Source organism: Aulostomus chinensis, chromosome 24 (genome assembly GCF_037954235.1).
Source record: "Aulostomus chinensis isolate RoL2024-O1b breed Wild chromosome 24, RoL_Achi_v1.0, whole genome shotgun sequence".
NCBI classification, from domain to species: Eukaryota; Metazoa; Chordata; class Actinopteri; order Syngnathiformes; family Aulostomidae; genus Aulostomus; species Aulostomus chinensis.
In genome coordinates this window covers 11,268,305-11,280,557 of record NC_141343.1, presented here as the reverse complement: position 1 = coordinate 11,280,557, position 12,253 = coordinate 11,268,305, and the positions used below count along the sequence as shown (strand labels likewise).

The window sequence follows — 12,253 nt, the reverse complement described above, 5'->3', positions numbered from 1 at the left end:
GGTTTGTGATTGGCCGAAAGCCTAATGACTACAAGAGTGCAAATGATATTTTCGGACAAAAGCTCGATGGCAGGTTACCTGGCAACCTGAAAAATCATCTCTGGCGATTTGTTGCGGTTATGTCAGGTTCACTTGCAACTGAATCATGATTTTAAAAGCAGGACACAGCGTACAATTATGAGTAAAGCAGATTTAAAAGAAGCAACATGAAATTAGAATTATCCATCCATCCATCCATTATTCATTAAGTGTCGCCAGTCCGTTGCAGGGATTAAAATCATCTCCCTTAAAAAACACAAACTAAATCACAGCGTCACGCATAGTTTTAGTGTGTGACTTCCAACCCTGCTGTTATTTGTAGAGCTCTTTTTATGTAGCGGTTAACAAACCACCTATTAAAGCCAATGTGATGTCTCGGTTAAGTTCTGACACTTTGACCGGCAAACAATACACCCGACGAACCAAATAACCCCCCCAGTCATCCAGTAGTTTGATGCGCCCGTAAAACATGGACAAAATCACAAATTGGTGGCGGTTTTCATGTTAGTTGTAGTCATTAGCAGTGATAATTAGTGGTGTGTTGCCTCCATGCCTCTGTGTGTGTGTGTTCTTGTACTTGCTACTTATTGAGGACTTGAATACGTATTTAAGCAACAGAGGGAGGACATTTTTGGAAAGTGAGGACTGGCTAAAATGTCCTCACTTTCCAAAAATGTCCTCACTCGGTTGCTTAAATTCTTCAAAGGGCCGTTTGAAGGTAACGACTTGGTTTTAGGGTCGAGGTTAGAATTAGGATCTGGTTAGGTTAGGGTCAAGGTTAGGGTCAGTTGAGATGGTTAGGTTTAGGGTGAGGGGCTAGGGAATGTATTACATCAATGAAAGTCCTCACAAAGATATAAGTACAAAGGTGTGTGTGTGAGAGAGAGAGAGAGAGAGAGAGAGAGAGAGAGAGAGCACGTGACTGAGAGAGATGTTGTTTTCATGTTCTGGTACAAACACTAACCTTATCATGACCCCATCCCATGTAAACCAATGGTTTACATAAACTATGTATTGGGTAAAGTTGCTCAACCACTTGGCCGCAACAACAGAGCTTTAGGTAAAATTTATTGCCTGAAACTGTCTTTTTGGGGACCAAACAAAGCTGCCAGATTACACGTCTACATTCAGTTCCCCTTCTTATGCTGAAGCCCATCTCTTCCAACTGTAGGGCCGATAGTGGGGATGGTATGAAGCGATCATAGTGTGTGTTAATGGGCCTTTAAATTAGTTCTTGATAAATGTCAGATCTAGATTAGGTCATTTGATTTATTTTGATAACACCCCCTGTTATATAGAACTGTCCAATAATGCGTTGTTGTAAAACATAATGAACGTTTAATTGGCCACTACTAATCAGAAAAACTTTACATGTGCGCGTTGTCAAGAGCACTTTGAAGAAAAATGTTGATGCAGTGCACAAAATGCACTCGTAATAAATGTTGTATATCCACAGGACATCTTTATATTTGGAACTACATGGATGGACGTCAACTTCAGGAAGAGGAAACAGGAATAGACGTTACCGATGTTGGGATGCTTCAGCAGTCGGCAGATCCTGGCCTCTCGCTCCAGCTTCTGGTGATCTAAAGGGACAAAAAGATAACGTGACTGTCGCGCTGGCGCTCCTGAAATCCGTCAAACTGCTGCACACATATTGAACACACAACGCCCACCTCTCGCTAAGCGACACGGCCCCTCGCTGGGAGCAGGCGAGGAGTAAAACTATCAGGCATTAGTCACTTCTGAGCTCTGTGGCTCCAGATGAGTAGAAGAGCGTTAATGGAAATGGAGGAGCATAGCACATCTGTATGATGCGGAAAAGTAGAGTTCATTCCCCATTAAAGCTTTTATAAACACTTTGAGGACGAAGTAGAATAAAAAGAGACTTAACCAGTGGCGGGTTCAGACTATTTCAATCTCTTTTACAATCCACAACTTCAAAAACAGGGAAACAGATGGAATCCCTTTTCCAACATCTTCCTCCTGGCAAACCAAACCCTCTGCTCGAGCTGATCTTTCCTCTCCCACAGAACATTCAGTTTGATGAATATGTTAGCTTGGAATGTAGCCAAAGGTGGAACTTAGAGGGGGAAAATATACTGGAGATGATCCATGTTTTCCCTACAGGGGACTTCCAAGGCCTGATCAAGTGCACGACACATATGCTCTATGTTATACAGACATAATGGAAACAATCAAAAAAAATATCAGAGTTGACAAAATAACTGATTCGTTTAGATTAATTACAGAAAAAAGGCATTAAAAATCAATTAAACAAGCTCTTTCCCTTTGAAGTGTGCATTTAGATTATAAATGGAGAGCTGCCATTAATCTATGGAGGGCAGCAATAACCCTCGACTGCGTCTCCTTATTCACACGTCTTCCAAAACTGATTGGAATAAATGTTGTTGTTTTTTTTTCTTCAAATAAACAAAAGTGGTCATGTGCTATTCTCCTAAAGATGGGCCTGGGAGTTTTGCTATTATTCCACAGACACGCAAAAAGAAAAACAATCCATGGGACCTCCACAACAGAGGTGGTAATGAACTGCTTTAATGAAAAGTGTCAAAGACCACCAAAATAACAGATTCCCATTTCAGAATTAAATAATTAGAAACACGAGCTCTGGCAGCTCCTGGAAGTGAAGTTCTGAGGGCCTGGTGATGCTTGGTACATCTACAAAATTAGAAGGGAAAAAAAAAAAAAGGGTTGCTGAAAATTCGAAAGTTCTCCAGTTTACTATCTGACCGAAGTCAAATTTCCACGCTTATTTCTCCAAACTGTGTTCATATGTATGAGACTAAATTGTGTATTTGATGTGTCTGGGTTGTTACAGCAGGTCCCATGCAGAAAGAGGATTTCATTCATGGATGATCGGCCTTAAACTTGATCTGACCAGTGAGATTCATGGTTCGCAGTTGTACGCATACTGTGAAAGCTCAAAGGGGTCAGAATGTGAAGTGTGTGTGAGGCAGCCGGCTTCGATTCAAAATCCAGTCGGTGGTTTGATCAACTACAACCGTACAAGCCATCCAAGCATGGTGGGTGTGAGTGAAACATCTACTGGTCCACAGGACTGCAGCTACACAGAGATGGTAGCGATCAATCCCCACCAGCCCCAATCAGACGGGCTCCTACTGCCCGGTAATCCCCCCGACGCACCTCGCTTCCCAAGTCTAATCCTAACCAGACCAATGGGATGTGCTTTTACTGGACCTATAATCCTGGTCACCAGGTGAACCTTGCTCCCATCCTCCACATCAGTCCCTCCATCCGTTGACTGGTTCGTTGTTAATCTGTGATGTAACCGGATTTACAGCCTGAGTGGTGTTCTCTCCATCTCCAGCTGACTGGAGACAGCTGCTCTCCGTCTCCTCCCTCCATCCCCTGATGTTCATATCAGCTACTTGACAACCTTTAACTGCTTTAGGAAGTCTACATCCTAAAACACCTAGTTTACGTATGCATTCTTTAAGTGTGAGGTTTTCTGATGTGCCTGAGGAGATTTGAGCATTACTTCCACCATCTTGGATTGAAGCTGATCGCAAACAAGTAATTTTTGCATGATACTACAGTAACTAATGACGGGGGAGCATTATGTTGTTGACCAACACAGGAATCACCGGTTCGAATCCCTCCTCGCCTCCTTGATTGGCCGCCCCAACGGCCAAAGCAAAACAAGCCAAAACAAAGCTGCATTAGTGCCTCCTCTGGTCAGTTGGGGTGGGTGTTTGGCAAAACCGACCGCCGTCAAATGAAAAGAAGCAGTTAACAATTCCATGTGTGTGAGGGTCCACGGCAGTGGTTCTCAACCTGTAGCCTGATACCCCCAAAAAAGAAGCAAGATCATTTTTGGGGGGCTTGCCAAATGGTTGTGTGAAAAAAAAGAAACCGTGTTTTTTAACATTCACCTGCCTGGAACAGTAATATGAGTGGTCTTGGAATAGATTTTATCCACTCTAAAACTAAGAAAAAAAGCTCTTAACTGACGGCCCAGCTACCTTGTTAATATGAGAATGTACACCTATATTCTTTTAGGCCCAAATATTTATGGTCATGGTGTGGTTATCTAAATAGCCTAAATCTAAAACAACACAACCATGATGGAATTTTTTATTTCGTATGTGGACAAAAAAAAGTGCAGGGAGCATCCAGGCACCCAAACACCGACCTAAATATTCATGGGCGTTGCAACTTCAAAAGGTTGAGAACCACTACTCCACAGCGCTCCCTAGCTCAGCAAAGAGGGCGGAGCGATGACCACGACAGCTTGGAAAGCAGCAACGTCCTATTAGAGAGAAAACTGATAAAAAAAAAGAAGAGATAGTCACAAATGTTACAGGAGATCTCTATCCGCATCAATCTAGCCCGAAAATTGAGTTAAACTTACAAGGCGAAATGGGTCATGGTCCTCTCTCTCACGTTCCACATGGCTAAGCTAATTCGTCACAGTCCAGCGGTGCGATGTTGCAGACAGACGGATAACAGGTCAGTTCATCATGAAGAAACTCATCAGGCTTCATATTTACCAACAGCCTACCTCTATTCTGTGACAGTTTTACCCAAAAACACATCATTTAGTGGTCCTTCAACCTGTTGCTGTGTCTCGGTCTTGAATGTGAAAATGGCCCATTTAGAAAGCCCAGATGAGCTGCAGAATGTCGTAATTAGACGCAGCAAAATGAGGGCAGCAGCTATTTTGAAAGCAGCCAACTGATCAAATGAAAACGCCTCCACAGAAGTGTAAAACAGCACATCTGGCTCCGCCTCCAGCGCCTGCAGGTTCACGTAACACACGCGCACACACGCGCACACACCAGCGCCACACACTCCTGTCAGAACAAACAAAGAAGGGATCAGCTTATCCTAACATTACCTCATTTAAATGTAGAAGAAGGGTACAAATGTTCTTTCAAGCTCCTGACCTTTGAAAACCTAGTCGGTGTAACAACCATTTTCACTTGCTGCTATTAAAATAGAAGGTGACTAATAGAGTTTGGTACCACGAGACAAAGAACCCCCCTCAAATTCCCTCTTTTTTCATCCCCCTTGGAACCTGATCATGTCTTGGTCCTCAAAAAAACACATGCCACCACCGGTAGACAGGTGACGCCAGCGGGGAGAGCCTCGGCTAGGGGATGGGGAGGAAACAAGATGAAGAAAACCTCAACTCAGCTCAGCACTTGGTAGTTGTTTATGTCAAAAATGAGTCACTCAGCTAATATTTGTGTGCTACTTCTTAGGAATCCCGTCTAGGCACTGCAGGAATCTTTCATGTCAGGCGCTTGAAAGGTAGTCTGCAGTATTTCCTTCCAGGGAAAAGCAAAAAAAAAAAAAAGACTTAGACAAAATGAATCTGTCTCAACCATTCCTTATAGGCCTCTAGACATGCGTTGTGGCGGTGGTGTCTACAGAGCCACTGCCCTCTGCATGCGTTTCCATGTCGTTGTTCATGTGGACATTTCTCAGCGGGCGCATAGCAAAGCGCACGTGTGAAGCGCACGTGTGAACACAGCAACTAGACAAATTCAGGTTTAAGTAAATGGCCGACGCACACAGAGCAGCGCAGAAAAAGAAAATACCGCTCTACTTAAGAGAAACAACAAGTAGATAGAGCCCGTCCTAGAAAAGGAGTGAATCTCAGTTTGGCTTTCACCCACTTTTTAGCACTAAAGAAGAGGCTGAGGATGAAGATTGATGCAGAGTTCGGGGAGGAACAGGGGCAGTTGTCAAGTCCTAACCAGCTGTTAGCTTGTTCTAGCAAGAACTGGATGAGTGTTCATGCTATAAGGGGTGGGTGCGCATATGCTTCTGGTGCCATTGAGTTGGGTGTGTTGTGTTTAGAAGCTGCAAGGAACCAGACTATGGACTTTAGAGGAACACACACACAAGAACTAATGTTCAGTTGCAGGTCAATCGCTCTGACCCACTGAACTGTGGGGGATGTTCCAGCAGGAGCCATTGCTCCAACCCACACATCGCACTGCAGACAGGAGCGACCAAGGACAGCAAAGGTAACAAAACATGTCAAAATGAATCTTGAGTCTAAAAAAAAAAAACAAAAACCTCATTCAAAAACAGAAGTCAGCTTTCTATGAATGGCACGCCTTCTTCCTCGGCTCAGAGTCAAAGCATAGAGCAGGAAGTCAGCATCTGTTTATCTGCCTGATACACGTGGCTGGAAGGAGCAGAACAATGACGCTGGAGAACCAGAGGAGTAACTCTGAATTTCCCACCACAGAGACAAATGCAAGTATGGACGAATAAACAAACCCACAGGTGAGCCACTGAATGCTTGCCACTTGCGCAACATTTTTGAGGCTAAAAATAAGTCGGTGTCCACACACGAGAGCACACATACGGAAACAGAGGTGGAAATAGAGGAGGGGGAGATGATGAGTTCTCTATTCGACAGCAAAAACAGCGAAAAATAAACACATTTACAGAGCGCCTCTCCCACTTGCCAAAAAAAACAACAACCTGCGAACACGCGCCAACATCTGCCAAGGGAATTGGCATTGACTCCCGAGTTACATGACATGGGTATTAATCATCGCTGATAGATGTTAATATGTGATCATAAAACTCAGGTGAATCTGCACAGCACCTCTGGCGCTTCCAATCACAGAAACACGTACGAAGAGTGGTGGGAGCTCATTACCAACAATGAAACACAACAGTTTCCAAATGGTTCTCACGCTACTCACTGAGTTTATCACCGCCATTTCTCACCGGATGGAGTTCTTAAATTTTGTGTCTGTGACGACGATGAGGGAAAAAAAGCAGTTATGTTGCTATTTACAAAAACAAAAAAACAACAAACAAAAAAAATCCAACACCACCTCTGCATTAGCAAAAAAACTTGACACAACATGTAATTCAACATGTTTCGGGCTATTTTACCGCTGGTGACATATTGAAATCTTTATTCTGTTTTGTTGTAATTATTCTCGATTCCAGCAGGAGGAGACGAAAGTTAAGATGCTATAACTTTTAAGTTTCACAAGCATGAACCAAGTTTACTTCTTTTTTTTTTTTTTTTTAAATGTAAATTTGAAAACTTTGTGGCGATGAAAAATTTGAGGATTGGAGCAATAAAGGAAGCCTTAAAAGCTCTGGGAGGAAAATGTAGATTCACTGAGGCTTGGCTTGGTGGCCATCTGATCTTTGCATTTGCCCCCCCCCCCCCCATCCCCTAAGTCTTTCGCGCTGCGATGGAGGTTGATATGTCCGCTCCATGTGTGGGTAGGCAGGTGCTGCTGCCACGAGGAAACTGCTGTCAACGCTCTACTCGCTATCACAGCCTGCCAGACACTCTGACCCCCGTCATGAGCAGTCAGTAGCACATCCGTCATAATCCCACATCTCACACAACCCATGTCACAATCCAGCCTGCTGACACACGTGTCACACACACACACACACACACACACACACACACACACACACACACACACACACACACACACACACTTAATTGCTCAGTTTGATGAATGGTAATCTGGCAGGATTATGTGCGATGTGAAGGCACCCAGACCACATAAACAAGATGCTGATCTTAACATTCAAAGGACTATTAATAAAAGGCAGTAATGTTTAAATGCATCTCCACAGATTCCTGGACAATCAGAGAGAAGAATGATGTTGGCTGCCCTCATTCTGCTGGGAAACAGCCAGCCTGTAGTTACAGCATGTGAGCTGACGTTGATGTAAACAGGAAGTGGACAAGCCAAGCTGTTCGACCAGCTGTGTTCCCCTGTTGACAAGTTGGACTTTTCCCCAGGGCAAGTGAAGTACACACTTATGTGGTTTTTCACAAGAAATGTAATTTAATATGTATCAACTTATATCACAACCATCTATTAAATATTCTGAGATGGGCTTTTTTTGGTGCAATTTCAATTAAATTAAAAGAACCAGCTAAGTCTGCTCTTTTACCATGACTGCGCATATTCTAAGACACGAATTCCAAAAGTCGCATCTTGACAATATTATTATAAAAATGTTTAAAAAATTGGGAATAATGATTGATTTCTGGGTTTTTTTGTTTGTTTTTTTTCCTCTTTAAATGCAGAAAGATTACGCTTTAAGGTCGTCCGCCTGTCCATCTCACTCTCGTGAATGCAACACCTCAGGAACACCTTGAGGGACGGAGTTCAAATTTGGCACAGATGGTCACTTGGACTCAGGGAGGAACTGAAAAGAGTTTAGTGGTCAAAGGTCAATATCAGCGTCACAGACACCACATTGTGGTATTTCTAGTTTTACTGTGATGTATAAATATCTCAACAATATTATATCACATATACATATACACATATATACATATATATATATATATATATATACACATATATACATATATATATATATATACACATATATACATATATATATATATACACATATATACATACATATATATATATACACATATATACATACACATATATATATATATATATATACATACATATATATATACATATATATATATATATACATATATATACATATATATATATATACATATATATATATATATATATATATATATATATGGCAAGAGAGCAGAGTGGGGTGATGAAGACAAGGTGTCAAACCGTTTTAACAGCTCCTCAACTGTCTTTCACCCCCGCCTCACTGAGGCTCTGATGTGGCAGCTGTTCCTGAGTGGGGAACACATACATAATCATCAGTGATTATCAGTTCACATCGATGCAGAGCGACATTTAGTTCCAGCCGACTGTAGCCTTATTTACTTCTCAGATAGCGGTTTTACTAGAGCACATCTGATGGATTTTTAGGGCCAGTACAGGATCTTGATGACGACTGAAATAACAACACGGATTTTACAATGATTTGGTTGCAAAAAACAAAACAAAACAAAAAAAAAACACTTACAAATAAAGCCAGAGTTTTAAATGCTTATTTTCTGAGTGGAGATAGGCATGGGGTTTAGATCTCAGTAGCAGCCCGTGTTGTCATTCCAACAGAACTCAAACATGTCACAGGGACGTCTCTTTCTGCGGTTGCCATGACGGCTGGTTGGCCAGATTCAGCGATCGTCTGGGCCAAACAATGTAAGACTGTGCAGTTGCTGTGTGAATTCATTCAGCGAGAAATACAGTGGTAAGAAAAGAGTAAAACACAGTCAAATCAAACCTCAACACTCGAGCTTGTAAAGAAAGCAACTCCAAGGATAATTCAAAGGTTGCCTAGTGGGTAGTTTTTTTTTTCAGTTCTGGGCAATCGGGGTTCTAATTCTAAGATAATGAATTCATAATTTTGCTAGCAGTGGGTGCTTATTTAGAAGATTCCACTAAATCTCCACACTGTTCCTCTAATGTAACATCTCAAGACACTGGCAAAAAAAAGTCAGGTGCGTCCCCTCGACTGCACCACGACCATCAAACTAGCACAGATTTATTCTCTCATGCAATCAGAAGCTTTACTAATTCGAGAGTTGTATACAGCGTATATAATTATGTAATAGTTAACTCACAGCTAAGGCATGTACGTAGGCTACTGCACTCTCGCCGCAGGAAAAGCCTTCCTGGAGGGTTCCCGTTCTGGTTCCTGGCAGCTTCTTTCTTCGTTACATGACATTCTCTTTTTCACTCCGGAGGTTTCGCTCTCGAACCTTTTGCAAGCAGTACATCGTCAGGTCATAAAACTGACACCGCTGTTTTAAATCGAGATTTAGGATGGATTTAATCATATTTAGATGTGGGCAAGACAAAGCTTTAGCTTGCAGCTGGTAAAAAAAAGAAAAAAAAGAAGCACCATCCTGAAATGTCTTGAGAACAGAAAGATGTCAGCACTCTCCTTTCTGAGAAGTCACCATCGTGTCACGTTAGGACAGGAATGACGAGGACAGCAGGGTTCCAAATGCCAACCATTTAGATCGCTTCGTCTTTGATACGGGACTCATTGATTTCCCATTTGTTGAGCAAGAGCAAGACTCTATTGATCCTGGGAACAATATTCAAGTATCAAGTAGTGATCAACAACAACCCACATCAGTTGTTCATAGATGCGACTGAGGCCGAGGTTCTTGGTCATTTTTTTGGTGGTTTACTCAGACTGGGATGACCAGGGACCAGTTGGTCATCTCAGTATCTGCCCTAGTACCTTCCCCATCCAATTCTCAAATACATTTTCAAGTTCACCTTAACATGATAATGCTAATACATTTTAAAATAGCGGTAGGAATCAGAAAAAAAGACTGGTAACAAACCAAATTATAACCCCACGGTGGTCTTATTCAGCACGGGCCATGATGGGGTTGCTGGATTGGGCCTGGGATGACTCACACTGGAGACGATTTTCTTTTGAGAGCATATGGCAGCGCGGCACAGTGGTGCAGTGGTTAGCACTGTCGCCTCACAGCAAGAAGGTTCCAGGTTTGAGTCCCAGCTCAGGCATGGGGTCTTTCTGGGTGTAGTCTCCATGTTCTCCCTGTTCCTGTGTGGGTTCTCTCTGTGTGGAGTCTCCATGTTCTCCCTGTTCCTGTGTGGGTTCTCTCTGGTACTCCAGCTTCCTCCCACAGTCCAAAGACATCAAGAGGGGACGAGGCTGATTGATACTCTAAATTGACTGTAGGTGTGACTGTGAGTTTGAATGGTTGTCTGTCTCTATGTGTTGGTCCTGTGATGGACTGGTGATCTGTCCAGGGTGAACCCCGCCTCTCGCCTGAAGGCTGCTGGGATAGGCTCCACCCCCTGTGACCCTTAACAGGATAAGCGGAAGAAAATGGATGGATGCTTTCTGGGCCAGGTGGCAATTAACCAGGTTGTGGATGTCTGAGCTGATGAGGGGAACGCTAAACAACATTAATAGCGCTGAAAACAAATTAAGAAACCAAATCAAAAATGTAGAGTTGAGGACTCTGAACCAGCTTTGAGATTTCTGATGTTCTCTTTGTCCTGCAGCCGCTGAAAAAGGATCAGCACATGCAAGTGTGTGAAAGCAACCATTCTGTTTTCACATCTTGACATGTTTCAAGCAACCGTGTATTTATAGAGAATGTTCCCTCAACAACCTCCCCACTCATGACTGCTTTCGCTTTGCACTTCTTTGATGCTCTCAAGAGGGTGAAGGTGGAGGGAGCTGAGAGCCAGCGAAGCGCTACCAGCCTATCCGTCCATCATTGAAACAAATCTACTCTTCTGCCCGTCAAGCTTATGCTTTAATACAACAAAACAAACGGGGAAATTAAATTATCATATATTTGTGGTTATTGAAAGGGTGCAGTTTGATGCTGGGGAAGCAGGAAACGCCTCCCTCTTTCTTCTCAGACTCACGAAAAAGCCTGGGCCTTACGGGTTCTCCCCCTCCTCTCGCCTGAGTCTGGACAAGAGAGTGACCGTTGTGGCTCTGAGATGAATCAGATAAGAGGGGATTTGGAAAGGTTGCTGTCCTGACACCTAAACTCTAGACCTAAGCCTGCTGATGACTAAAAACCAGCGATGGCCACAGAGTGGACATGGCGGCGGCCTTGCGTGAGTGCTTTCAATGGCCTTACCTAAGTGAAGTCTGGTGGTCTGTTTTAATACCTTCATCAAAGTGTTAGGGGTGATCAACTTTTTTTTCTATTCCAAATTCCTGGATATTAAATGCTCTTCTCATTTCCTCTGTAGTAGAAATATGTATAAAATCCTACAATCATTTCTGGAATCCTACCCAATTCTTGGGAAATCAAAAGTACCTCTGCGACATCCATTCAATTTTGATAAATCAATGAATCGATCAAATTTCATTTACCTTGTTTTACTTTTGACGAGAATTAAACTGTTATGAGCATTTAATTCCATTGGCTTTGAAAGAGTATATTTGATTCTCCAAGTTCATTTTCCTTTATTGGAGGACAAAGGATCATCGTAGAGGTAGTCCTAAAATACGCACCTATGATTTGCAATCCAATACACAGGACGAAGAAGCAAGCACCAGCATCGTCAGCTGAGGGCAACGCCGCCGAAAAACCCTCTCGCCTGCCTCGCAGTTCACAAGTGTAAATTGGCCTGGTGCACCAACACAAAGGTTTCAGAGGGGGCAGGAGGGGACTCAACTTGTTGCCCGCCACTTGTGCTCGTCTGCAAGCTTGTTGACTGTAGCAGCCCACTTCCTTGATTTTGCATGGCTGCTTTCAAACCTATTGCGGAAGCTACCGGAGTTCACGCAAACTTTGCCTGAGACCGCCTTTTCAAGC

General features: G+C 42.9%; 1 protein-coding gene across 7 annotated transcripts in view; it reads right to left on the bottom strand.

Moving 5' to 3' along the window:
* LOC147238699 (calcium/calmodulin-dependent protein kinase type II delta 1 chain) overlaps positions 1-12,253 on the bottom strand; it is a 75,645-nt gene that overhangs the window by 43,627 nt on the left and 19,765 nt on the right. For all 7 annotated transcript variants that reach the window (XM_086197755.1, XM_086197753.1, XM_086197756.1 and 4 more), the window contains exon 3: positions 1,566-1,625. In XM_086197755.1, coding sequence (XP_086053881.1) covers positions 1,566-1,625 — 60 coding nt within the window. The remainder of the gene's footprint in view (positions 1-1,565; positions 1,626-12,253) is intronic.